The sequence below is a fragment of the Poecile atricapillus genome, chromosome 16, assembly GCF_030490865.1.
Source record: "Poecile atricapillus isolate bPoeAtr1 chromosome 16, bPoeAtr1.hap1, whole genome shotgun sequence".
NCBI classification, from domain to species: domain Eukaryota; kingdom Metazoa; phylum Chordata; class Aves; order Passeriformes; family Paridae; genus Poecile; species Poecile atricapillus.
The window spans coordinates 3,433,137-3,461,113 of record NC_081264.1 but is presented as its reverse complement, the minus strand read 5'-3'; the positions used below and the strand labels follow the sequence as shown (position 1 = coordinate 3,461,113).

Below are 27,977 nucleotides of genomic sequence, written 5' to 3'. Positions count from 1 at the left end.
TGCAGGAAAGGAAGAGATTTGGTTTTTGTTGTTAAAATGTTGCCTGAACAAACTGGGGCTTCAGCTCTTAAAGTACAATGTAATGTTCCACAAACTTCTTAAGCAACAATTACCAAGTCTAAGGTACAGCCAGTTGAAAAGCAAAGGAAAAGAAAGTTATTTTATATATTAATCCCTTATAGAACTCTTGGGAAACAGTAAATATTAATAGGTGTAATACATGTTTATTCCCCAGTCTGTTAGCTCTCACAGGAAATATTTACACCTCTCCCTTTTCAGAATAACTTGTGTGCACACTTTGTGGTGTGAAAAGCCTCTGTACCTCTTCAGGATCATCAGCTCTGTTCTGTAACGCCAGTCTTCCCCACAGAATCAGTCTCTCTGCAACTTCCTCAGCCTTAGCAAGAGGCAGAGATTTTAACAAAGTCAGAGATTCCTCTCCCTGAAGGGAGAAAAAAAAAACAAAATTAGAACAGAAATAATAAAAAGGAAAGGGCATTTGCTTTTAGAAAAGCTGAGTTATGTGTACGTTCTTGTTCTGATGCAATGGCTGCACAATGGCCATGAGGGTAAGCAAAAACAATACATAAAAATATGTAGAGACTTCAGTTCCAAACTCATCTGATCATAACTTTCACCCTATCCTGCCATAAAAGAAGGATAAAACTCTTACAAAGAACTCATTTTCAATGCTAAACATAGGCAGTTAGGTGTCAAATTAATAATTTGAATTAAAAATATGTATACAAACTGCTTACAAGATTTCAGCAATACAACTGATACAATCTTTTATCAAGATGCCTCAGTGTCTGTAAATTGCAGGATCAACTGCCAGGAGGTATTTCCCTACCCTTTCTTTGTCAATCAGGTCCATCATCCTCAGGAAGTAGACTTCCCCAGTGGGCAGCATGTAGGCTTCCACAATTTTCAAGGCATCCTCCAAGCAAGTAGGGGTATCTTGTTTGAGAATGTATCTCACAAGCCTCTGTAAGAAGAAAACAGAGATGGACTTGAGTTGGTTGATGCACAGGAAAACAAAGGAATTAGTTCACACCACTTTACCAATGGAATTGTTCAGTTTGTATCAAGTTAAGTTACATGGAAGCTTAAAACTTTCATCTAGAGAAAAGCTGACTATAGTGTAACTGGGTGAAAACAGGGCCTGGGGAGTGAATTAGCTTGGGAACTCTGAAAATTTGTCTGGTTCCTCAGGATATCAAGGAACTTCTCCAGAAATACTCATGTTTTCTCCTAATGAAGGGGAGATGTTAAAAAAAACCCTAATTATAAAAAAGAATCACCAAGTGCTGTTGACTGAGACCTTTGGAGAAATCTAAAGTCCTGCTAACTCACCATTATCATCTGCTTGTCCTTTAAAAGATTTGTATCTCTTATCCCATACGCTCTCAAAAGCTTCTTCATCTCCATCAGTCGGTAACTTTCCTGCAGTAGCTTCACTCTGGGGACAAATTCAAGCATCATTAACTCCTTTGCTACCCCCAGCTATGGGATTTAACCATCACACCATCTCAGGCACACAGTATTTCCCCAGCCAAGGGTTGCCTGTGGATGCTGCTTACTTGACATGATTCATTTCCAGGTGCTGTTTGACCAGCTGCTCCACTGCTGCACTCCATGGCACCACAGCTCCGTGCATTATCTGCAGGACTGCATCAAATTTCAGCTGCAAAAGGGACACAAACAGCTCACTTTTCAAAATAAGCTTCAAAGTAGTCCCTTGAAGTATTGTTCACATGTGACTGATCCTTTAGGCAATCTGCACTTGCATCTAGGGCATTTATTGCCATCATATGATGTGTCAAGTTTGATTAGAAAATGCTAGCAGTCATTTATGACACTGTGGTTCCATGCATATTAAAATTGGTGAGTTTTCCATGTGATGACATCACAACTACAATTATATCCTCAAAAAACATCACAGGGGAGATGACTGAAATAGAATAAGAGGACAACACACTATTTTCTCCTCACAGCACTCATTAAAAATGTCCTCAGAGAATTATGTAAAAATAATGTTTTCTCTGAACTGATGTGTTGGAGTCACTAGATGCCTTTCAAAAAATGTACTTACATCTGTGTCAGAGATGCAGCCAATGACAGCCACTGCCTTGGCCTCCCAAGCAGTTTCAAACACTGAAATAGATCGTGTCCTGCAACGCTCCAGCAAATCCTGTGTGTTTTGATAAAGATGATTAGAACATTTGAAATCAGAAAAGATAGGAGTATCTCATAATATGAACAAAATTGTAAAGTTTTCTGGTCATTAAGGGATTGATTCATAACTGAAATAGTTACTATCATTAAGTTCATTGACAGGAATGGGATTAATCTAAATTTAAGCTGGGCCTAAAATTCAGTTGTAAATTCAAATGTTCATTGGACTTGGTTTCTGCTTTCTGATGTTGAAATAGCTTCCTTCAAAAGGAAGAAAATATGGATACCTTGACATACTGTAGAAGCAACTCATCTTTTTGTAGGTTGTGCTCACACAGGTAGGGTTTAATACACTTCTCCAAAATTGATGGGACAAGCTCTGGAGCCAAAATTTTATCAAGCATGCGAAAGACAATAGTGGTTGCATTTTCCTGGGAAGCAGGTGGGAAAAAGCCATGTTAGAACATCAGATGTCAGTGCAAGGCCATTTACATTTCTGATACATAATCCAACATCCAGAAGCCACTGAAATCAACTGAAAGATTTCCAGAGCAAGAATCCCTCTTTAGCTCAAATAAACCCTTTCATTTACAAAGCTTTTCTTGTTCAGTTGTACTTTCAATTTCTCTGTTGGCAATCCTTGCTCCACAGTAGATGATCTGTAACAACCTGCATTACCATGGAGTTTGAGCCACACCTTCTCACAGTGTCTTATGTTATATTTATAACCTGAGTTGAAAGAAAATTTGTAACACAAGTTATCAAATAGTCTTAGCTTATGAATGGAAATTTAATCAACATCGATCAGGACTCCTCTTTTGTCTGACTTTAAATTACATGCAATAAGATTCTCCTCCTTTTTAGAAGAAACTGAAAACCACTTTTTCAAGTGTCTGCAGGGTTACCTTTTCAAAATCACAGAATGCCAGCCTGCAGTTGTATTTTCTGTACAGATTTCTCAATTCTTGTAAATCATTTACCAGCTTCTTTAACCTCTTTATCTCTTCACAGTCACCACACCTCTGAAACAGGGTTGAGAAGTGAAATGTTAGGAGACAAGACCATTAAGAGGCTGTTATCAACTTTTTTTAAATCTTTAAGCACATGAAAATTGGAACTTGGTTCTTTCTTTTCCTGGAAATAAGTCAATCTTCACCAAACCCACCAGTGACCTAATAATCATCCACTCCAGCTCTAGCACACAGCATCTGTTTGAAGTTTCTTAGTAACTAATTCTTATTTTTGTTACATTTCTTACCAAAGGAGTCCACTTGCCAAAAGCTGTCACTCCCAGTTCGCCTTGATTTTTACTTGTAAAAAAAATTTCTGCCACTTGGAGTCCATTTTCAGGCCAGTTTGCCTGTCCAAAATAATTGATATTAGCAAACTATATTATACATGTAGTATAATATAAAGATATAAAGATAAGTTTCTGAAGTGTGATTTACCTTGTCAGTTAATTCAAGGTTTCGAGCAGCTTGTTCCAGCCATTTTGCTAATATTTTCTGGAAAACACAGTTATAAGTAGAGTTATGTTATCTATCAAAGCAAAATTTGCCATTAGAAACTTCTTTCAAAAGGAATAATTTCAAATATAAACTCTAGGGAAAAGAATCCATGAATTCTGGAGGTCTGACAGTAAAGTCATCTTAATATTTACAGTTCTTAAGTCAGTCTCACCTGTCCATCTGTCACAGCACTTCTTGAGAAGGGGATCACAAAATTTTTAAGCCACACACAAAGTTCCTTCAAAGGAGCAGTGAAATGGATGGCATTGAGCAAATCCTTCAGCATTTTCTCATCAAAGCTGCTTTCAAAATCAGCCTAAAATATTAAACCAGAACAATTATAGATCCATGAAATTTATGTTCATCTGATACTCTGTAGAGCTGTTCCACTAATAGGAAGAGCCAGTAAATTTCACAAACAGAAAGAGAAAATGTCAGTAGTCATAGACAGAAATTAATATGCCTGCTCAGTAAAACTACAGCTTGGTCTTTTTAAATAATTGAAGGAATTTCTTTATAAATCACACTGCTCTATTACTTTCAGACTTGTTCTATATTGTTCTATAGTTTTGTCTTATTGAGAAAACAACAGACATGGAACAAGAAGTCTTGCACTAAAAAATAAAACAGCAGCACACAGGCACTATCTTAAATACGTCATTCAGAGTGAGGAGTCTGTGTAATAATTTTTCAAGGATTTTAAGGTAGACAGCAAATGTCTACTTAAAAATTCTGAGAGCTGTGCTTGCATGAAAGTGAATGGAAGATTACAAGAACTGCAGAATAAATCAAACTGCCATGACTTAGAAATTTTTTCTGACATCAGAAATAGCAGTTTATTCCTAAATCAATAAGGAGTTCAGCCTCCTAAGCATCCAGGTGAACAGGTAATCATTGTGGTAATTGATGAGATTCTGCCATAGACCTTTGCTTCTCTGAGGAGCTGTTTTGTAACAGCTCCTGTGAAATTAGGCTGGAAAATTGAAGAGATTTAACCCTCTTAATAAATCCCAGAGATGTCTGTGCCACCTCACCTGATGCCTAAGCCAGAGGTACTGTGCACAAGCCAAATTTCCTTCTTCCAGCTGAAAAACAATAATCTTGAATATGTCCTCATTATTCAGGAATTCTGTCCAAGCAATGCCACTAAAAGTGAGAGAAGGAAGAGAAGCTTTGTTAAACATCACTATCAAAGGAATTGGGGGGAGAATTTCAAAGCTTTTCTACCTAGTGCTGGATGTTGTAAGAAACAACAGGAGTGGTGCTTTGTGTTTGTATAAAATCATAATCCCTCCTATACATATTGAACAACACCAAAAAAATCTAAGTATTTGTGCAACAGATAATTTGTGTTTTCAACATACAGGACAACTCAACTTCTCTGCATTCTCCCTTCTCCACAGCAGAGGATGGGAAACTTCAAGCAGAGAAGGAAGAGCTTGAAGTTTAATGAATTCATATTAAAAAACTAAAATCATCTTAATTTCCGTGGTACAGGCTTAACAATCACAATTAAATTTCCTTTAAATCTTAAACAAACCTGAATTTCTCTAGTCCAAAAGCTTCACAGAATGTTGTAAGCCTTGCCTGAGCTCTCAATACCTAAATGCAGATGAGATTTAAGGTTAGTATCTAGCTTAATATGTTGTTACATTACGTGATTAGAGCGCTGATTCTCCTTGAAGGCAGATGAGGCCAGTTTACAACAGGACTAAACAAAATGAAATACCTAAAAGTACTTTAAGAAAGGTTCCACCTTCAATTTATGGAGCATCTGAAACTGAATCTTTCTATGACTGAAGGAATGGTTTATTTCTTAATCTGTCATTACTGTGGTTCTCTTTCATACTATAAAATATGTTTTTGTTTAGATTTTAAAAAATTCAGTAGGAATTTACAGTTACAATTTGAATTTACAGTTTGTAAAACTCTACATTACAATTGTTTATATAACACTGCAGATCCAAGAAATTTGTGCTCACCTCAGCTATGGATACTGGAGCCCCATCAGATGGTGGAGCATTGGTTCTATTATCTTTCTTCAAGATCTGAAAAAAGGACATGAGGGGGTTTGGGCTGACAAGTCCAGAGAGGACTGTGAGAGCAGTAAAGACAGGAGCAAAAAGTCAGGATTTCTGTAAATTGAGATTTTACCACGTTAGATTGGATCTAACCTGATCCAGTCTAATCTGGTTGGATTTCTGCATGGATGGAGGATCAGACACATAATGCATATCTCTCTGGTTCTGTTTGATAAGACTAAAATAAAAACCAAAAAGGTGACCTACTTTGAGCTTTAGTTTGAAAATTAATATTTTAAAGGTACTTAAAAAAACTGCTACTCAAAACTAAGCCATGCTTTCTGATGCAAAAATAAAACAGTGAGCTCTTTTTTGCCCTTGAGCAATACCAAGAAGGAGGCTGGAACAAGATTTGCTGCTTCTTCATGGTTGGTTACATAGGATTTATGATGCCTTTAGTTTTGCCTTTTGGAATGACTGTAACTGGTTTGTGCCCCTCTCAAGTTGCACAGAAGGGTAGAAGAGAAGTTGAAGAGTAGAAGAAATAGAAACAAATAAACCCCTTACTCTGATTTTAGCATAATTCAGCATTTCTCGGGTGGTTTCATACAGTGGCCATGGAGCATTTATGCAGTAATTCACAACAAACTGGTTGTCCTGTTTGCATAAGGAAATAACTGAAATGAATTACAAGATCCTTTATAATCTGAATTGCTTTAGTAGGGAAAGAGGGTAGAAATAAAAACAAACCTGAATTTTTTGCAAATTTTCTTTGGCTTCATTGCCAAGATCCAGCAAGGCTTCCTGGCCATAACTCCCAAGAGAAGCTGAAGCCAGTTTCTCTAAAATGGTGTTTGCTTTTACTTTGTATACAAGCTGTTTAAAAATAATACAAGTATGGGGAGTTATTTTATAAGGTAACATTCCACTGCCTTGGTAATATTTGTAATATTTTTAATACTTTCTATTGGACTATAGGGCAAGAACCTGACTCATAATTTCAGTTATACTCCTTAATCTCAAATGTGTTTATCATGAATGAACAACTCACCTCAACATCCAGTCCAAACTGAATAGCAAAATTCTCTGCTTCAGTGAATTTGTGTTTGTGCAGTAAACGACTTAGTCTGGGGATGAAATAAAATAAAGCACTTCAATATAAGTCCAAATATTAAAAAACCATATAATACAGTGGTTTTTAGAGAAACCAGTACCTATTTTCTGGCAAGGCTTCAGTTAAACTTCTCATCACAACTATAGAAACTGGGTCTTCAGAGGGCCTGAGGATGAGAGGGAACTATGTGAATTTATCAACTCTGTGTGGAAGTAATCTGCTATTTTTATATAATAATGAGCTAGTTACAAACAAAATATTATCTTACATCTGATGCTTTTCATGAATTCCTTCCAAGAAGTATATTGTATCCTGTAGTGTGCAATGACAGAAACCATCAGGTGAAATGAAATAAACTCCAAATAAATCCAGAGCATTTTTCTATCCTAAGAGAACTTGAAAAACTTCCCTCAGTAACAGCAGCAGGAACAAGTGGCAGTGCTATTAAACAGTGCAAGAGACTCAGACTAAATTTAAATTTTTCAGTTTGCTTCATAATAGGATATTTTTCTCTATCCTATGAGGACATCACTTAATTTTTCTTTGTATGGTTCCTGCATAGTTTCTAGCAGAAATTGTTTCTAACCTAACAGTACCCTCTTTAATATTTACACATATTAACACAAATATATTTCTTCTAAGAACAACAACAAAAATATCATCAAAACCTACTGTGCAAATCCCACTTTGAACAAGGGAAGAAACAAGAGACACTTCCAGAGAATAGAGCTGTTGCATAGTGGGCAATGTAAAAACCATTACACTTCTCATCTATTAAAAAAAAGGGAGAAAACAAACAAAGAAGTCAGAATTATTTTTCTCTCTTACACTGGTGAGAAGGTGACATTTGCAGAATAACTTCTGAATTCTTACAGAATCAGAGGGCAGTATTTGTAGGACTTTTTATGGAATGCAGATGTCCAGTTTGAGGAAGTTTAATGAAGCTTCAGCTGTTGCCTCCCTCGCTCTCTGGGCTTATTATGCATAATTCAACAGGTTTAATCTAATTTTTAAAATTGTATAATGTTCATCCTGCTATTTGATTTCAGCTGACTGCACTGACTGTACCTGGGGGTAGATAGTGAAGGCAGCAGAGACATTGTTCTAAAGAAATCTGTGAAGGGGTGTAAGATAATAATAAATTCTGCTGCTCTTCCTTGTCTGCCTACCTTAAAAAAACAACCAAGCAAACTTCAAACCACCCATAAAAACCCCAACCAGGGACAGCTTGGCCTGGTCACCACCACAAGAATCCAAACAGCCCTCACTTGCCAGACCCTGATATGTAGATGTCCACATTTTAGCTCCTCAGAGTTCTCTGTGCCCCAAATATTTTGTCACCTCCATCCCTCTCCCCCTTTTTTTCCTATGAGCAATTGCATTACAATTAAGGAATAGAACACAGATAAGGAGATTATACCTGTTTGTCATCTGGCAATGTCATCACGATCAGTTTCACATTGGCAAGTTCTTGCCTAAAGAATGAGAAAGAGATAAAAGAAAGCAAAATTTCCTGTATGAATATTAGGTTAAAACTGTGAAAAATTTTTCCTTCTGTGTTTTAGAAAATTTTGCATTCCATGAAAACAAATACATTTAAAAATCTCTTTATAATTTAATATATAGCTCTATACATTCTAGCACTTTCTCACACTTTAGAACAGTAGTTACACTTTTTCACACATTCTGTTTAATCTTAATTTTTAAGGAAATTAATTTCTAACAAGAACATGCTGTTTTGCATTAGCAAAACAAAATAATAATAATGGCCCAAAATAATGAGATATTTCATAGAAATCACAGCACTCAGGACTGGTGTAACACTCCACTTACCACGTGACTTGAGAGGAATCTGACTCAGTAGTGAGAAGAAATTCTTCAATATGTATTAAAGGCCAATCCCAAATTAGAGTGAGAGAATAAATATCCCACATGCTTAAGATGTTCTAGATGAAAAAAAATCAGACACAAGTTCATATTTTCCTCATAGAAGACACTTTTGGAGCAAAATATTGTATTTTGTGGCCTAAATAATGAATAGGAGTAGAATTAAAAAAAATAAAATACAGGAACAGCAAGATGCTCTTAATATAAGGAAATAGAAGCACCTTCATTTTATAGAAACTTCACTTTAAACCTTGAAAAATATGTTTATAAGCTGGTCCAAGAACATTGTAAAGTGAAGATTAAACCAAATCATTACCCATACCTCTGTATCCAAAATAAACAGCTGATTGTCAAGGACTTGAAGTTTTGCAGCACCTAAAAAATATTAATACTCACATAAATTCATTATTTTTCTTGAGATATGTATCAGAAGCAAAAAACATATTCAAACACACAACCAAGTGTTGGAAACCTCATGGAACTTCCTAGGACTGTGCAAAGTTTATCTTAAAGAGAATTGTGATTTATGCAACTATTAAAGTTAATAGTTGAAGTGTTATTGAGTAAAACTGCAATTCCAAAGCCACATTTTGGTTGTACCTTTACAAAAATGTTCTGTTTGGTACCTGTGAATTTATTAAAAATAATGAAATAACAAAAAATAAGTACATTCTGCAATTAAATATAAAACCTACACTCATCTATAAAAAGATAAAACTTTCTTTACCCTGGATCAGACTTGAATCAGCAAAACTTTGAGCAGACACCAGGGCATTGGAGGGGTCTACCTCCCATTTGGAGAGTACATAATCACCTTTACCCTATGAGGAGAGGCAAAGTAAAATGGGGTTAGACAGGAGATATTTGACCAGTCATGTCTGCTTCTACAATTCATCTTTAACTTGGAAAGCTGCAAAACTAAATTTAACTTTATTCCCCTACAGATGTTCAAAAAAATACACTGATTTCTTTATTTTTAATTTAACCTTTTTCCCTTCTCCTTTCAAGACTGGCCTTTGTTACTGTGATTGTTAAACTCAGCAGTTTTTGGCTCTTTGAAAAACAGCATTTCAAAATATCCACTTTCCATTCTCATAGAACATAAAAGCTGAACGAAATTACTCTGTGCCTACTGAGGAAAATCCCATTGAATTCAACAGGCTTAAAAAAATAAACTCAGTGAACTTGTTTGCAGTCCCAAATTACACTTCAAAGCATGTCTATGTTTTAATTTCTTTATTAGTTCCTGTACTTAATTCATGCTTAAACGCTTTGTTGAATTAGACCTTGTTGTTTTAGCAGGCCTTGTTGAATGAGAGCCTGATTGGAAGATTCTTGCCAACTTTGGTTTTGTCTGTGTGCTCAAGGATAGCATCTATAAACAATCCAGCCTGTACAGACCAGGAACCAGTGATTTACTAAGCTCAGAAATTCAGGGTAAAAATATTTTCCCCTCATCCATCATAACAAAGTAATTGTGGAAATGACAACAGTTATTTCCTTATGTGTAAAACTACGGAGAGGCTGCAGAAGTGATAACCTTTAAATTTACAGTGAAGGAAATGAAAGGCAGTGCAAACAGTGCAAAAAGCTGATGAGCTGCTTTTTCAAGCAGCTGGAGACAAATTTTGTTGTAGATCCAAAAATGCCATCACTGATCACATAAAAATTGTTAAGATCACGTTCTTAGTGCTTACCCCGATTATCAAATGGATTTTGTTCACTGAGTTGCTGATCACAAAATCCTGACAGCCCAGGCTGTGATGCTCTCCCGTGGCAATGAAGGTTGTCTTTATCTGTCCTTGTAACTTGTGGGTGGGAGAGGAAGGGGATGTCAACAAATGGAGAAAAAAAAAAGAGTTGTTTATAGAGCCAGTGGGTAAAATTTCTCTGCTCATTTCTAAATGTACAGAGAAAGTAACAGTCACAGCTGTGAGGTGGAATGATGGAGTGGTAAATAGTCAGTGGAATGTACAGAGCAAAGTTTAGTTACAAACTCTGCACTTTTAACAATTTTAACGGTTTTGAAGGTGTTTCTTACTTGCTTTGCTGTATTCATATCCATCTTCTCAATTGCTAAATATTAAAAAAAAATAAAAATCAGCGTTAAGTAAACTTTTTCAAAATTTTAAAAAGGCACAAAGAAACTTTTTGAATACAGGTATCCCTGTTCCAATGAAATCCCAAGGGATCTGTAGCTTATCCTACCTTCCTGTGTTTTACCAAGTGGGACACACATAATGCAGAAGCATCCATTGCTTGTGAGAATGAACATGTGATAAACACCTGAAAAAACCCAAAAGAAATATTTCAAACTGAAGTATTCAAGACCAACTAAAGAGAAGACTTGCTTGTAAACAGGACAGTGAAATAATTGTCGCCCCCAAAAACTCATCTGACCAATAGATTTTTAAACAAACTATTTTAAACAAAAATTTTGTCATTTCCAATTAGGAGCAAATTAATATATTCAATTGTGACAGAACAGGGCTGGAGCTTTTAGAACTGAACTACTGAAGTCTGATAGAAGAAGAGAGAAGGAATTCTTCCTTTTTAAGCATTTTCATATGTTTAGCACAGTCTCAAAAGAAAGAGGTATTGAGCTCTGAATGTTTTTCTCCTATGGAATTTGTAAAATAATTAATGAGATAAAGAATCCTATACAACTTTGCCTTGTACATATAAAATTAACTTTAAAATTAACTTTTCTTTTTGCTTTTCTGTATTATTTATTTTGCAATCTCTTTCCCTGAGAGTTATTAAAGGGGAACAAAATCACAAAAATTCAGACAAAAGGGGGAGAAAAAAAAAATCATCCAGTTCTTACCTGCATCTGCATTATCTTTAACAAAGAAGAGACTTAAGTAAGTCTTTTCACTTGTAGATTGTTCAACCAAAATCTAAAATAGAAAAAGCATAAAGACTATTATTCTGTATTTCACAAAAAAAAAAAAAAAAAAAAAAGAAATATTGACCATCACTTCAAACTTTTTTTTTTTTATGAAGGTTCTTGTTTATGCATGTCATTCCTAAACAGATTTTCCTTATTCATTACTCATGGGAACAGAAGTGCCCATTTCACCTGTTTGGTTAGAATATGTGGTCAAAAAGACAATGATGTTTATACTTATGGTATTTGGAAGAATGATTAAAAAAACCTCAAGAAAGTCTAAGACAAAAATGTTTTCAGCAAAATTAAACAGAAAAATTACTGTACCTTTGTTAGCAAGGTTTGTTTTGATGGGATGTGAATAAGATGTAAACTGCCACTTCTCTCACCAACCACAAGGAATTGTTTGTCTTGACACATACCCACTACATCCACGTTAGTATCTGAAAAGTTTCATGGCAAAATGTCAGATATTAAGGTTTGGATTTAATGAATAAATATTAACACACAAACTGGACAATACAGTGTCCCAGATTTCTTCAAAACAAGTTATTCTGACTAAATAAAACACAGGAAGAGGTGTACAGGGAGTGGTTTTGGTATCCATTATTCCCACCTCAGTGAAAAGTTAGAAAATATTCTAATTAAATTGTACTGAAATAGTTAATTGTGTTCAGAAACCAAAATCACTTTTTATTACTTAGGCACTAGTTATAATGCTTCCCTTTACAGGCTAGTCAGACACTGGCTATGTTTCCTGTACAAACCTAGGTATTTTAAAATAATAGTTTATAACAGTTTTCACTTGCCAACTGGAATTCCAAAGGAAAGAACTCACCAAACTGAATGTTCATCAGAAGAGACAGCCCAGTGCTGTCCAGAAGTGCCACAGATCTGTCCACAACAATAATGCTGCCATCCCTGGAGCTGCGTGCATGGAGCTGAGGGTTCACAGAGACCTGGGAAGAGGAAAGTTGTTACACACAGGAACACTTCAGAAAACACGACACAGAAGCCCAGGTAATTATTAAGAAAAACGAAAGCACAGCTTTGATGGGTTGTACCTTCTCTGAAGATGTGATTTGCAGCAATGTGTCCACCTGGTATAAGGCAGTGCCACACTCGTGTCCCAGCCCCACAGGGAGCTGCCCGGTGTCATCGTTCAGCAGGAGCTCGATATCGTTCCACATCTTTGCCTGGGATAAACATTTCAGGAACATCTTGTAGAGCAGACAGCTCTAAAAAGTTACACGGCCACAGACAAGTTATTTGTTTTATCACTGGATGGGGACACCGTGACAGGAGGAAGGGCTGTACAAGAAGACTCTTAAAGATTAACAGCGTATTTAGAACCAAGTGAGCAGTGTGGATCCCTGCCCGGTTGAAGGCAGCTTTGGGGAAACATTTCGCCAACTAAATTCACAGCCAGAGTCCTCCACACCATGCTGTGAACACCCCCTGCTCACAGCGACACCGATGCCCTGCCCTCAGGGACCCTCATCCCCTCTACTGGAAACAAACCCCTGTCCACAGGGACCACCTGCTCACAGGGACCTCCTTCCCCTGCCCCCAGGGAACAAATGCCCCTGACAGAGGTGACAAATGCTCATAGGGACCCCCATCCCTCCCTGCCGCCGGTGACATCCCCATTTCCAGATGGACCCCTGCTCACATCGTCTCCCCGATCCCCTCACCGTTGACACTCCCGTGCCCTCAGGGACCCCCCGATCCCCTCACCGGTGACACTCCCGTGCCCTCAGGGACCCCCCGATCCCCTCACCGGTGACACTCCCGTGCCCTCGGGGACCCCCCGATCCCCTCACCGGTGACACTCCCGTGCCCTCGGGGACCCCCCGATCCCCTCACCGGTGACACTCCCGTGCCCTCGGGCACCGGGCTCCCCTGACCGCGCCCCCTCAGCGGCTCCTGGGTTTCAATTTGGCGGGAGCCGGGACAGGCTCAACGGGTCGCCGCGGCGGCCAAACTCCGCGAAAGCGAACGCCCCACCCCAGCCCACAAAGCACCGCGTTCCCCCACGCCCCCCCCCAGCGCCACATCCGGGCACCCGCAGTGAGGGCGGGCGGGGCCGCGCGCGATCGCTGTGGCCGCGCAGCCGACGGAGGTCGAGCCCTGCGAGGACGTTGCTGAGGGGCGGCGGTCCGGGCGCTCGGTCATGGCGGTGAGCGGTGGTCGCTGCCGGGGTTTTGGGGCGGGGGTGGCAGGGAAGGGGCTGGTGGGGGGCAGAGCCGGGGAGGGCCGGGTCGGGAGCCGTGTGCGCGGAGGCACAAAATGGCGCCCGCCGCGCCTTGGGCTGCGGCGCCATGATGGGCTCTGGGAGGGGCGGCCGCGCTGCGCCCACCGCTTCAATCCCCGTCTCCAGAAGTTTCTGTTTCGTTCCTCTGGGCTTGGAGAGAGGCGAAGAATCCCTAGCACTGAGCCCTGGTGGTTTCATGGCTTTGGGAAGAAGTGCTGTGGTCATATTGCCGTTTCTTAGGGGGACTGTGGGGCGAAGCTTCCCTGTGAGGGGAGCGACATGGTTCTTGTGCCGTGTTAAATTTTTGTTTTTCTCGTTTTCTTTGCTCTTCTTTTTTGTGTTTGGTCACAGGCTTTTTTGCGTTCGAATAATTTGCTACCATCCTGCTTTTTATGGTGAAAATCGATGGGAAACGTCTCTGCTGTAGTTAGCACTGTCCTTCACGTTCAGGCAGGGCCTAAGTGTAGCTTTATTTTCTCTGAAAAATTCCATTATTTGGTAATGTACAAAGGCATTTTGTTTCTAAATGGATTGAAGAATCAGTAAGAGTTATTGGAGTTAATATGATGTTATTTTTTTTCAAAAGTTTTTCAATAGTTTGGAGGGTAAAAAAATCCAAAAACTCAAAAAAAACTAACAAACAGGGCTTGAAAGTGATAAAACTTTTCAGAGCTGACTTTAAGAATTTTTGCGGAGTCTAGTCTGGTAGTTAAAGTTCTTGTCTTGAAAGTTTGAACAGTGGTGAAACAGAACAGAGGGACTGTACACTTCTGGAGAAAGTTTTTTTTTGTTTGTTTTTTTAATTTTTTTGTTATATAACTTACCCTATTAAGAGTAAGATGACATTTTTCTATAAAAGGATTTTAATTATGTACTTTGGTTTTGTACTTAGATTAAAGATACTGCTACTATATTTATAACTTCCTCTAAAGTATAGGGGCTTATTCAAGGTAACACTGAGCCTGTGGCCAGTCTGAGAACTGAGAATAAACTCAGTGAATTCTTTCAGGTTTTTAATTGCTGGGCTTTTTGTAGCACAGAGATTTCCCCCAGGTGCAGAGCACAAGGGCAGTAATGAGTAGCACTGTGTAAATAATGAGATTGGTAGCCTTGGAAAATGTGGCACCGGGCTCAGTTTCACTTGGATATTGTGTTTTAAATCTCAGCTAATTTACACTTATTTTTCTCAAGTAACTTCAAAATGTAAACAGTAGTAGCTGAAATATAAATCAAATGTTTACCTCCAGCATGTCATGAGGAAAGTCTGCCATTAGCACACAGTACATTAATGACAATTTGTAATATCTGTTGTGATTTAAGGAAAAGGAGCTGCTTTTTTTCAAATGAGCTTTTGAAGGTTTTTCCCGTGTTTTGTTCAGTTTGCAAACTGTTCTGCCATTTGCAGCTGGAAAACTGCGAGTTCAAGTCCACTGCTACATTAAATTGTCTTCCTGAGTAGCAGTTCTGGGCCAAAGGATGATATAGTGACATCTTCTGCAGCCCCACGTTGTTCAGAAGGTTTGATTATGACTGGTACAGAGGAGATCAGAACAAGAGCAGTGAACCTGTAAAATCTTTGATGAGAGCACATTCACCCTCTCAGTGTGTGCTTTTTCACTCTGCTCCTTTCAGAGCATCGTACACTGGTTGTAGTCATTTACCTCTCACACACTGGGTCACAGAGTATCTTGATTTCACAGTATCAGTGTTTGAATTTAGTCAAACTTTGAATTCAGTCCGAGCTCAAGGTTTAGAAAGAGTGGAGGGAACATCTTGGTTTTCATTATCTGGTAAAAATGTGATCTTGGAACAGATGTAAGTGATCTGTGTGTACTCTCATACAAATAAATATTTTTGCAGAGATATTGTTGAGGTGTTTCCTCATTCCAGAGTGAGCTGTCTAAGCCTAACACAGTGCACCTTACTGCATTTCCCTTCAAAGTTCACTCCATGCTTCAGAGCACTCAGGATTTTGTGCTGTGCTTCAGTAATGCCCAAACTTTTCAGGTCACTCAGATCTGCTGGGACAGCACTGACCTTAAGTAATCCTGGTCTTGGACATGCTAAAAAGTGATTGATCTACAAACACAACTTAGAGAAAACTCTACCTCAGAATTTAGTGTTACTGATACTCTCAGAAGTACTTGGAAAAAGTAAAGTACAGTTTAATGTAGTGAGAGAGCAAAATGTGAACTTTATATCAGTTCTCCTTATTAGAATCTTAGAAAATTAATCTGAATGCAGTTACACAGTTCCCTACAAGCCTCTAAAGCTATTGCCTAAGGACGGGGTGAACACAGCATTGTCTTTGTTAAAAAGAATCAGATGTATCTTCAGAGGAAGCATGAGGTAAATTGTTGGTTTTTTTTCTCTGTTTTCAGTCCTAAGCTTCTGTTTCTTAAAAATGGTGTCTTCATGTGCAGGGTAGTGATACAGAACGAGATGGAGTAGTCCCAGAAAAATCTTCTCCAGAAAGAGAGAAGAAAAAGGAACAATCAGATGCCTCCAGTTCTCCCAGAACATCAAAGCATCATTATTCGAGATCACGTTCACGGTCAAGGGAAAGAAGACGAAAGTCAGGTATGGCCTGGATGGAAGCAAGGTGCTTGTGGAGCTGAAATCTCTTAGAAGCAATTTTGGGAAAAAAAGACAGGCTTAGCCGTAGAAACTTGTTAGAATTGGGGGAAAATGGATCAACTAACTTTTGGGATGTATTCTAAATATCCAAACTGCTGGGGGAAAAGGTCTTACCAGTATTGAGGGGATTGGGGAAGGGGGGACATGGTCAGGGCACACCAAACAGGAAAGTGTCCTATTTTGTTCCATTTTGATTAGATAAGCTGGGATACTTTTGCATAGTTGTAACAAGAATAAGGTTACCTGGCAGAAGAACATGATTGGAGTATGATGTGGGTTATTTTTTCTCTGTCAGAGCTTAAATAAATGCAAAGCACTAGGATAACAGCCAGAGTTTGCTTTCTGCAGTAGATACTCAAATAGTGCTGTTTGTTTTTTAAATCTTGACTTTAAGGGATGGAATAATTGAAAGAAGCTAGAAAGATTATAGCCAGGTGATCTCTTATTTATCTTGGTAAATGACAGTAAATGTATTCTTCTCCAGATACTGAAGGAAGAAAACACAGAAGCCGGAGCAGAAGCAAAGAGGTAATTAACACTTTGTAGTGTTTAGGTAATTGTACATCTTAAAAAGTATCTTGTAGTAATGCACATATGTGTAAACTTATATAAATGACTTTATGGTAAGTACAAGAAATTGAAAACTTTAAGCTTAAAAATGGATATGGAGAGCCTTTCATAGTGAAGCATGATTGCAGCCATCATGTTGACAAGGTAATAGTTTTATAGAAAATGCTTTCAGAAACTAGTAACTTTTTTTTTTCTTTTCTTTTTTTTAATTTTTTTTTTTTAAATTTTTGTGGAAACAGCCAAAAGAGAGAGTTCATGTGGAGAAGTAGAATGGTGTTCTTGATCACTTTTACAGAGCTTCCATTACCCAAAAGCCTTGGGTGGCTTTGTTCCTGGCCAGTGTTCAGGACTTTGAATAATGCATACCTGTCTACTTAGGTGTATTAAAAATAATTCCCCACCAGACTGAGCTCTGTTTATTGCATCCGTTAATTGTAATGGCTGTCATAGCTTGACAAACAAGCTGAGTCAGCTGGAAACATGGCAGTAGCAGCAAAAATTTCAGAGGGCTGTCTCTTAAAATAAATGACTAAGTGTGTGTGTGAATATATAGGGGAGTGAGAAGAGACAGCATCAATATTGCCTTAAAAATCACACACCAGAGAAGAGCTGAAACAAGCAAACCAGGAGCATCGAAATAGTCATAAAGAAGCTTAAGCTGTGTGGGGCAATAGGCTGGGACAGATAAAGCACTTTTAACCTCAAACTTGGGTCAGGAACTTCTCCTTCCCCCATTCCAATGGAAGCTCTGTTAAAAAGAAAAAGAAAAAAAAGGAAAGAAAAATCTAGGCGAGTTTTTGTGAAATTGAATAATATATTGTTTAGCTCACATGATAACATTTCTATAATAAATCATACTCAGCGTGCTAATGCGCGAAGAGACTGAACTGAAGACGCTGCAGACTCAGATAGCAAAATTATAACCTACTTCATGATAAGGTAACTATTAGTCATTCAAACTCATATTTCCCTTAAAAATATCTTAAATCCGTTATGGGATATAATGGTGGTTTTATTACTTAGTGTGTGTCTGAAAGATGTGATTAAAAAAAATTCTAAGACTCTTTAATTATTAAAAAAAAAAAAGGTTTTTAAAATCCAGTCCAGTGCTTTGCCAGGCTCTAGAATCTAATCTTACACGATTTATTTAGCAGCTTTTAAGTTTCACAGAGTGAACAGATGAGAAATGATCTCCCACATTAGATGTACTGTTGTCATTCATTTGCAAGGTTAAGCTCTGTCTAGACTAAATGTTGAATATCAATAATTCTTCTTAGTATGTATGTGAGAACAATTACTTATATATATACTTACAACTAATGTACAGGTAACCTTAGATGTAACAACTGATTATTAAAGGAGTTAAGAATAAAATACCGTGGAAGCAGGAAAATCATCTACTATTCTTGTTTACTTGAAGAGAAATAATAAAATATATTTAGAAATTGATACCTATTAATAAAGAATTAGGCTTTTGCAAGTGGTATAAACTAATTACAGCATCTTCTCCAGACTCACTTGAAAGAGAGTTCTGTTGGAAGAAAAGGTTTTATGAGTATTTAATAGATGTAGATAAGCAAAAAGCAACAACTTTTGAATAATTGTGATTTATCTAAAACGAATGTATCATGCTTAGTTTGTGACTTGAGCAGAACATTATTCAAACATAAGACTTAAGTGGGCTATGCTTTTGTGCTAGAAAGGTTTCAAAACACACTGGATATATTAAGAAAGGGTGTTGATGTCACGACTTAGTCTCTAAGGAAAGCACTGGCAAAAATCAGGCCTGACCTTGCTAAATATTTTTGGCATTGCAGCTATAAAAAGGAATCTTTTTTTTTTTTTTTAAGAGGCACTGCAGGAAGGAATTGCGGTATAGTGGAGCAGCATATCTGTAATTTAAAACTACTGTGGGAAGTCTGAGTGATGCATGTTCATTTGAAATACTAAAAATGGGATATCAGCCTTGTAAATTACCACTTTTCTTTGTAAAAACTGTTGGAAGTTACTGAAGAGAGTTTTGCTCTAGAAAATACTTACCTAATGATGACTAGAAGGTTTTTTGGTTCTAAAGGCAAAATAGTTTATCTGGAACTACGTGTGGATTTTAGTAACTTTCTACATGGAAGGCTCAGCCAAATATTAAATAGTCACTGCAACTGTATTTCTATATATGCCTATTCTTAAATTGACAGGTTCTTTAAGATAGGTACTTAAGTCCTTGGAATAGTGACAGTAACTAAAAACGACAGGTTTTTTTGTTACAATGCTTTGAGTCTTATATGGAAGCACTGTAAAGATACCTGGATGGATACCTTAAAAATCCTTTCTATACAGTGGGAGGAGGGAAAAGGGGAAAAAAATTATAGTGTGCATTTGCAACTTTGGGTAGTTGGTGGCATTAGGTAAAGCAGCTGTGGCTCACGATTGAGTCACACTCCTAAGGTTACTAATGTTGCATCACAACTTAGCATTTTTATCTTCTGATACCCATACTAACTCTCTTTGTTGCACTATTTTCCTGAAAGAACCAACTTCTTCTTAAAACAGGCAAGAAGACATGAATCCAAAGAGAAGTCCTCCAAGAAGCACAAATCTGAAGACCACAATGACAAAGAGCATTCTTCTGACAAGGGAAGAGAGAGCCTAAATTCATCTGAAAATGGTGAGGAGAGGCATAAACGCAAAGAGAGAAAGTCATCCAGAGGGAGGAGTCATTCCAGATCCAGGTCTCGGGAAAGGTAAGTTGTTGCATGTGATTATTGCGTGAGTGCATTTCCAAAAGCCATGTTTGGAATTATTGTAGAGTTCTGAAATACAGCTGAGTTCCATTCCTGACATAGTGTAAAGCATCAGTTTATGTTGCATGTTTCAGTTCTCACTGGGCAGTGCATTTGTGGATAGTATTTTGCAGATTGCTTCAAAATAAAAGTACAAAATAGCACTAAGGCTTCATATAGGGATGTCACTCATGTTTATAATTGTTACAGAAAATATTAAATGTACCTTATTGTCAGTGACAGGAAAGCAGATGTACCTTACAGTGGTATGGCTCTTTACCTCCTGAATCATGAGCTTCCTCAGAGGGTGTGCTAGCCAATCCTTGCTTGGTAGCCCACCCAGCATATTCTGAGGGCAGGAAAATTGCCTGGGGCAAGCAGAACTTCTCCCTTTGTAGCTGAGGGATGTGCGAAAAACAGGGTAGAAAGGAACAAGCTTTGGCTAATGACAGGCTGAGGGACTGGATGTGACTCACAAGCTGGAGCTTGGGCACCTCTTCCCAAAAGTCTTGGAATACCATGGAGAGGAGCAGGGTTGTGTTGCCTTGGATTTAAGACTCCTGGATTAGATTAGTTGGGCTTTGTATTTATTTTGAGATGAACACTTTAGTGAACAACTAAAAAATGCAGTGTTGATGAGTATAGCTATTTATAGAAACTGTGCCGTTCTGTTGTGGCTGGTGATGGCGTTTGGTTCCTTTCCCATTTCATCCCTTAGACCTACAGCTTAATCTGTTCAAGGCATGAACATTTCCATGTATAGTTTGCAGTCTCCCCACCCTGCCTGATGCATTTTGCCCTGTGGTGATGAACCCCTGTGCAAGTCCTTAAGTACAAACTGCATTTGAACTGCACAAGAATATGTGTAAGAATTCGCGGCGTGTGTTTCAGACGTCATCGTAGTAGAAGTCGTGATAGGAAAAAATCCCGATCCCGCAGCAGAGAGAGGAAGCGACGGATCCGATCTCGCTCTAGATCAAGATCTAGACACAGACATAGAAGTAGGAGTAAAAGCAGAACTAGGAGCAGAAGCAGGTAAGTGTTATGTTCCATACATGTGGCGATGTTTGGTTGGACGTTCTGTGGTGGGTTTGCCAGTTAATGTCTGTTCAGTGCAGTTAAATGTGTTTGGCTTTTTCTCAGTTGTACTGAGTGGGTTCAGGACTGAGTGGTTTGCTTGGTCTTAAAACATTTGTCCTAGGCAGCTGAAGTGTCTCAGGCTCTTGGCTTTTCATAGTGTGACTTCTTGTTAGCAATAGTTCTTAAGTGGGAAGAGCTGAAGAGTAAGAGACAGGTGACCCTTTCCTGTGTTTGATACAATAGTAGTATGGTTGGCATATTTATCCCTTCAGTTTATGTACATATGATAAAAGGAAAGTTTAACGCGGAATGGCTGTCAGAGCACATACACAGATCAGAAGCTAATTCTTATCAGCTCCACAAAGTTAACTTAATTTTTCTGTGAAGTGGCAGTTGGTGTGGTGTTAAGGTAAATTTTGGTTCAGATGAATTATATCTGATATGAATGTACTCTTCAGTGTTAGTGATTACCAGCTCCTGTTTGTCAAGTTCAGCTTGAGAATATTTATCACATTAATTTTTCTCCCTGAGTGCTTTGATTTCTTCCTTAAATTCTAGAAGCACTTGATCTAGACACGTACTGGCTTGGTCTGGGTCTGTTTGACAGAGCTGAGATTCCATACCTCACCTGGGATATGCTGGAGTTGCCATTTTCATCACTATACAGAAGTTAATGTTTTTCAATACTGATAATGCACTCAGTATTTTGGTGTAGTCTCTCTGTATCATCTTTGCATTCTTAATGCCCTGTAGGATTTTCTCAGTGGTGAAGCTGAAATACAACTTAATGACTGCTACAGATGTTTTGTTGAAAGTAGTTTGAATGAAAATCAGTGTCCCTGCAGAGCTGCAAGAAAGTGTTGACTGTCCAGTTCTCTTAATAGTGTTTTCACCAGAATATTTTAAATTGTTCTGTGACTGGTTATGACTACTCAGCATTACAGTGGAACATTGGAGTCTTAGCAATCACACTCGTGTAATGCTACAACATCCCTTGTGAAACTGTTCAGAAGACTTACCTTTCTGAAGAAGTAGTTGAATTACGTGGTTTGTGTCACATTTTTGACATGCACTTTCTACCAAACATTGAGCTGGGGTGAGTAGAGCTGGGTCTGCAGTTGGTACATGTTACTTGCATTAAATGGTATTTAAGCTACATTCAGTATGTTGTGCAAGGTTTCAGCTCCCCATTTTTTCCAGTTAGTGTAGACAATGTGCTCTGTTTCAAAAGTCAGTTTGAACATTGTGTGTAATGGCTGCATGAAAACTTTGTGTCCCAGAATAAGTTTTGGCTTCTACAGTGGAATTCAAATTGCCTGAAACATCAGATGTGGGAAGAAAAAGTAAGGAGCAAGGGATAGTCATAGCTTAGGAATTTCTCCAACTGGAAACAGGCTTTGTGGGATGCTGGTGGACAGAGTGCAAGAATCCTTTTCTTTTAAGTACTGTTTGTGTCTCACAAATCCCAGAGAATGGAAGTCAGTGAGGCGTAAATCTTTTTTATCTGGATCTAGAACACTTCATCAAGTAGGGTTCAGACAAAGCCTGGAAAAAGAGGTGACTTAAAAGCAGTCCTTAAGGCAGACTGCACAACAAGCCAGATAAACGTGATGTGGAAGTCTACCCTATTAAAACTCACCTGTGAAAGTAATTCCCTCATTCCTGACATGAACTTTTTGTTGTGTTACAGTGAGCAGGCTGTGACAGAATAATTTGAATAGCAGAGCTTGACCTTCTCTTGATGGTTCTTTGCATAATCTCAGGCTCAGATTTTCAGGTGATCTGACCTCATCGGCGTTTAAACCAATCTTTTGGTTTGCGAGTGCCTAGAACCTCCTGGCAGTTCTTTAGTGGTGTGGCTCTGATTAAATGCTAGGTGGAAAACATGACACCAGCTGCTTGTTTCAAATGGAAATACTTAATACAAAAGCTCAAATATTTATTTCCTTGATGTTTACCAGTGCAATAAAGCATCACAGACCAAAGACAAGACCAAACAACAATAGTCAGCACGGGAAAAATGAAGGTATCTTTGAAACATGCATTACATCTTATCTCAGGAATGCAGATCTGTCACTTCCCAGTGCCTGAATCTGCATCTTGTCATCTTCTCTGAAAAGATAAGTCTTGCCTCCTTTGTATTCTACCAGATTTGTCATGTAAACAAGGATCTTTTGTGATGTTTGTAGATGCTGCTCAGGTTGCAAACAGAAGAAATAGAATATCTGAATGCCATGGAAAATGGCTGTTGTCAAGTTAGCCATTATCCCCAGTTAGCTGTTGCCCCAAATGGGTGGTAATAACATATAAGTTAAAAAAATATAGAAACACCTTTGTGCATCTCAACTTACGGTTATGGCAAATCTGGGAAAAGTGTGATATCTTCTGTAAATTAAGCTTTGTTGAGCACTTCCAGTGTCTGTGACTTCTTTGTTTGAAACACCAGTGTCAGAGGCTTAAACTGGGAGAAACCCTTATCTCTTGTACTGTAGATATTGATGATCCTGGCACGGAGAACTGCTGCTAATACTACCCCGTATATGTATTTTGAGTAGCTCTTGTTTAGATGGGATTAGATACAGGTGTCCTAAGAATGAGTCCTGCTTGGAAGGAGGTGGGGCGAAGTGAGGAAGAGATGAACTGAATGTTTTGGTATTTTGCTTAAAAATACATATTAACTGGGTTCTTTTCAGATGGTCAGGCTCAAGGTAATTCGTGCTTCAGAGTTCTCTTCCCAAGAGAAACCCAAGGCAAATCACATGTTCAGTTTAGTAGACTCCCTCAAAGCACGTTTAGGGAAGAGGATACAGAGGGAAGCGTAATAGTAATTTCCTGAAGTACTGTTCCACTTCTTAAATTTGGCCTCTTCAAAATGCTCTTTATTAACATGATTACAGTGCTTTGAAGTCTCTTATGGTTTTAAAATATTCTTGTAGCTTGATTCATTCAAGTTCTCTTGCAATTTTTACCAGAAGTTAGATGATTTTTCTTAGGATTTAGAATCTGTAGAGCAGATCTGTTTGTTCTGAACACTTGAGTATGAGAGGGTAAATGAATACCAGAATTGCACATTCTGTTACAGCTGGAAATCTTCAGTTTTAGCTCTGTGTTCTTACAAGACGACTGTTGCAGTATAGACTCTGAAAGCTCTTCTTGAGAGCTCCAAATTAATCATAAAGCATATTTTCAACGCTGTAATCAAATACTTTATGAAATATTAAGCTGCATGTGTACCTTCACTGTTTTAGCAAGTGTTAAATTTGGTTACAGAGAGAGAAAGAAAAGAATTGAAAAGCCCCGAAGGTTCAGCAGGAGCCATAGCCGGAGTCCGAGCCCACCGCCTTTCCGGGGACGAAACACAGCTATGGATGCACAGGAAGCCTTAGCCAGAAGGTCAGAAACTGTGATGATTTTAATGATACCTGACATTAATAACCTCCTGATATTGATTTTGCATGCCTAAATGTTTTTGTTTTCATGTACCTCTAGGCTGGAAAGAGCAAAGAAATTGCAAGAACAGAGAGAGAAGGAAATGGTTGAAAAACAGAAGCAACAGGAAATGGCTGCAGGTAGTGCATGTGTATTAGATTAATTCCTGAGCAATAGTATGAGTGGAAGATAGATAGGCTTATGTTACAGGAGACTTGCAGTCTTTTCCAACTGTTGGGCAGGTTGTCTGTATGTAACTGTTAATAAGAAACAACAACTAGGAAATGTTAAAAAAAACAAAACTAAAAATACGAAAAGAAAAATCCCATCAAAAATGATTGGGGTTTTGTATTACTTACTGAGTGTACAAGAAAAATGCTGTATGTTGGGCTGATAAATTATTTCATGATGGCCATTGGGCTGCTACTTGCTCAGGGGTATTTAGAACCACAAGGTGCATTAGTTTAATTTCTGGTTCTCATTTGCTAAAACTACTGGAGACATACTTGTTCTTTAGTTGAGAAATCATATGTATTTTATAATGCATTTGTTATCTGCACACTTCCAACTTCTATTGAAGCGAAGTGTTTGAGGGGTTTGGCTTTTTTGCTTGGTTCTGGGGCAGGTTGGTGGTTGGGTTTTGTGCGTGTGTTGGGGTTGTTTCCCAAAATCAGAAGTTCTTTCTAGCAAGTTCCCTTTGTTCCTCAGCGGCTGCAGCCACGGGAGGCTCCGTCATCAATGTCGCGGCTCTGCTGGCGTCAGGGACACAAGTGACCCCTCAGATTGCCATGGCAGCTCAGATGGCAGCGCTCCAGGCCAAGGCACTGGCAGAGACTGGCATAGCTGTGCCCAGCTATTACAACCCAGCAGCAGTGAACCCCATGAAATTTGCTGAGCAAGAGAAAAAGCGGAAGATGCTTTGGCAAGGCAAAAAGGAAGGGGTAATGTTGGATTTTCTTACCTTCATGAACTTGGTTTGGGAATATCTTGCACTCGGTTTAAAGATGCTGATGAGTGTTATTTCCAGCTTTCATAGCTCTTAGCAGGTTTTAATATCAGCCTGAAGTAAAGCTTCAGTAAAACTAAGAGTTGGACTTTGATGATCTTTGTGGGTCCCTTCCAAATCAGAATATTCTGTGATATAGGAGTGAAAGGATTAGGATAATTAGTCCTTCAGTGATAAACAGTTGTGACACAAGACTCAAGGAAACCCCCAAATGTCATAAAGCTTCAGAGGTATAGTTGGATATTAGTGCTATTTTTGTGAGTTTACCTACAATTTGGAACTAAACATCAAATCCAGATGGTCTCCCTTTACTGGGAAGGATGGCTAAGGTATGGAGTGTATATATAACCTCTCCTTTCTGGGACTGTAGAGATTTCTCCTGTGGTGGTTGTGTCCTTTCTTCCAATTGCAAATTGCAAAGACAAGTCTGTCGATCTTGCTGGTAACTTTGCAGGAGCAGAGTAATGTAATATTAATCTTAACTAAAGTCATAAATACAAATAAGCCTTCAGGCTTTTGTGCTGTGTCAAATGCCTTTGTAATTAATGAACTAAGGAAGGCGCCTGTGGCAGTTGCTTTTTCAGAAAGTTGCTGGATTCGAGTAGAGCTTTTGTCTGCTGATACTGTGGGGAAAAAGGGCTAGTTTTATAATTGTATTTTTGTCTCTTGTTACTGTGGTATAGAATTGTTTTGTTAGGCTGGTTTCCATCTTGCAGCAGTTACACAACAAGCTGCCTTACCTTTACAGACTGTTCCATAAGATGTGGAAAACAAGCCAGTTCCCATGGCAATGGTGGCAGACAAAAGGGAGGGCAGGAGAACCCTGAGTGCTCTCCAGGCAGTTCTTCCTGAATTGTGCTGTGTACTGATAATTGCAATAAACGAATTTGTTTTTCCATAATTTACTTCAAGCCTGAATTCCAACCAGGCTTCCAGACCTTTGGAAATAGCAAAAGAAGGAACATACCTGTGTTTTGAACACCAGAGTTAGGTAGGCTTCCCTCACAAAGAGCTCCTGTGAGGATGCTGAAGGAGGAGTGCCAGACTTGGAAACATTTTACTTCCAGCTCTGGTACAGAATGGGTTTGTCTTTAGCGCTGTTCCTTTGCTTGCTGCTCTATTGTGCTATTAATGGAATCTTACGTAAAAAGGTGACACATCTTTTTCTTTTTTTTTTTTTTTTTTTTTTAAATCTGAACAGGATAAATCACAATCTGCAGAAATATGGGAAAAACTAAATTTTGGAAACAAGGACCAAAATGTCAAATTCAGAAAACTGATGGGCATTAAGGTAAAGAATTCTGAATATGTAATTAAGTTTATTAATTGCAGGATAATGATTTCACTTCTTATTTTAGTGTACCTTTGCCAGTAAAGATTTTAAGTTGACCTGATGTAGTTAAGAGCTTTTAAGTATTTAGGAGGTTCAGAAGCAGCATCTAAACTTGAATTTAATTCAAAAAGCAACTGGGTGAGAGCCTGTGTGTTTATTGACAGAGAAAATCTGCACTAGAATGTTGCAGCAATAAACCCAAATGCTTGAATCCTTACTCTTGTAAGAATTTGTGAACCTCATTTGACCAGAGCTGATGTTTGTGTTGTGTTTCCAGAGCGAGGATGAAGCTGGCTGCAGTTCCGTGGATGAGGAGAGTTACAAAACACTGAAGCAGCAGGAGGAGGTGTTCAGAAATCTGGATGCACAGTATGAAATGGCGAGATCACAGACTCACACGCAAAGAGGAATGGGATTGGGCTTCACATCTTCCATGCGAGGAATGGATGCAGTTTGAAAAATGAAAAAACAAAACAAAACAAAAGGCTGTTTTTGAAGTTTGGGACTGTGGAAGGTTCTTGTTCACATGTTGGGTCCTTGTTCACCAAAAAGCTGGCATTCTAGCTTGCATGGGTGTTGCATTGACTTTAATTTATTGAAAAATACAATTTTTTTTGTAAATATCAGATTAGTGATACTGGTGTTAGTGTTGTAATCAGGTTATACCCACTTCCATTAAACTTGACAGAACTAGAGGAGGACAGTATTTTTTAGTTAAAGTTCTACTTTTCAAACCAAGCAGCAGATGGGATGATCTCATACATGGATATTTCGTGTCCACTGTCTTGTGTACTTTTGTACTTTAACCTTGTACAGTTATTTTCAATTCTTGAAACATGAAAGAAACATTGTGTAGATGTTATTTAGCAGTCTGGGCCAATAGGCACATAATCCAGTGCAAAAATACTGGTTAATAATAAAGACATTTTTTTTCTCTAAGGTCACATAGTAATTTGTCTTTTGAGCTAAACTCCCATAAGCCAGTTAAGAGAAGGGAAAACTTAAGGAGGTTTTGCTTTGGTTCTTTTGAAGTAGGATTTGCGTAAAATATTGCAGTGAGGGGCTTGCTGCAGACGCCCTATATCTAATGCTCTTGTATTGCACGCTGCTGCCGCCCCATCTCTCTCCACCGCTCACCCCTTCTCAGAAGAGGAAGAAAAACTCCAAAACCGGGAGCGGTGCCTGTTCTGGAGGCACGAGCGCGTCCTCCATTGTGAGTACAAGAGCTGCGGTGCTGGCTGTGCTCCGCGCCGCCTACACCTCCCAGCGTCCACCGCGCCTCGCCGCCGCCGG

General features: G+C 38.6%; 2 protein-coding genes across 3 annotated transcripts in view; one reads left to right on the top strand and one right to left on the bottom strand.

Moving 5' to 3' along the window:
• KNTC1 (kinetochore associated 1) overlaps positions 1–12,785 on the bottom strand; it is a 30,618-nt gene extending 17,833 nt beyond the window's left edge. The window contains exons 1-30 of the mRNA XM_058851632.1: positions 12,660–12,785; positions 12,434–12,554; positions 11,923–12,038; positions 11,533–11,605; positions 10,914–10,991; positions 10,747–10,781; positions 10,403–10,513; positions 9,433–9,526; positions 9,028–9,080; positions 8,652–8,764; positions 8,239–8,293; positions 7,491–7,589; positions 7,087–7,130; positions 6,919–6,984; positions 6,756–6,831; positions 6,455–6,580; positions 6,272–6,361; positions 5,666–5,731; positions 5,224–5,285; positions 4,718–4,829; positions 3,856–3,999; positions 3,624–3,680; positions 3,434–3,535; positions 3,081–3,197; positions 2,463–2,606; positions 2,093–2,191; positions 1,581–1,684; positions 1,354–1,459; positions 851–985; positions 323–442 (exon numbers count right to left, since the gene is read on the bottom strand). Of these exons, the coding sequence (XP_058707615.1) occupies positions 323–442; positions 851–985; positions 1,354–1,459; positions 1,581–1,684; positions 2,093–2,191; positions 2,463–2,606; positions 3,081–3,197; positions 3,434–3,535; positions 3,624–3,680; positions 3,856–3,999; positions 4,718–4,829; positions 5,224–5,285; positions 5,666–5,731; positions 6,272–6,361; positions 6,455–6,580; positions 6,756–6,831; positions 6,919–6,984; positions 7,087–7,130; positions 7,491–7,589; positions 8,239–8,293; positions 8,652–8,764; positions 9,028–9,080; positions 9,433–9,526; positions 10,403–10,513; positions 10,747–10,781; positions 10,914–10,991; positions 11,533–11,605; positions 11,923–12,038; positions 12,434–12,554; positions 12,660–12,785 (2,844 nt within the window). The remainder of the gene's footprint in view (positions 1–322; positions 443–850; positions 986–1,353; positions 1,460–1,580; positions 1,685–2,092; positions 2,192–2,462; positions 2,607–3,080; positions 3,198–3,433; positions 3,536–3,623; positions 3,681–3,855; positions 4,000–4,717; positions 4,830–5,223; positions 5,286–5,665; positions 5,732–6,271; positions 6,362–6,454; positions 6,581–6,755; positions 6,832–6,918; positions 6,985–7,086; positions 7,131–7,490; positions 7,590–8,238; positions 8,294–8,651; positions 8,765–9,027; positions 9,081–9,432; positions 9,527–10,402; positions 10,514–10,746; positions 10,782–10,913; positions 10,992–11,532; positions 11,606–11,922; positions 12,039–12,433; positions 12,555–12,659) is intronic.
• An 854-nt stretch (positions 12,786–13,639) lies between these two features.
• Positions 13,640–27,623, top strand: RSRC2 (arginine and serine rich coiled-coil 2). Of its 2 annotated transcripts, none has more exons than XM_058851102.1 (10): positions 13,640–13,774; positions 16,273–16,429; positions 16,971–17,014; positions 19,607–19,797; positions 20,728–20,871; positions 24,187–24,309; positions 24,406–24,485; positions 25,054–25,286; positions 26,553–26,642; positions 26,962–27,623. In XM_058851102.1, exons 1-10 carry the CDS (start codon positions 13,769–13,771, stop codon positions 27,139–27,141), a joined length of 1,248 nt encoding a protein of 415 aa, XP_058707085.1. In that variant the 5' UTR covers positions 13,640–13,768; the 3' UTR covers positions 27,142–27,623. The 2 variants fall into 2 exon arrangements, with proteins under 2 accessions (XP_058707085.1, XP_058707086.1); XM_058851103.1 differs by lacking the exon at positions 13,640–13,774 and adding an exon at positions 17,919–17,995 and having other exon boundaries at positions 16,332–16,429; positions 19,585–19,797.
• The last annotated feature ends 354 nt before the right edge of the window (positions 27,624–27,977 follow it).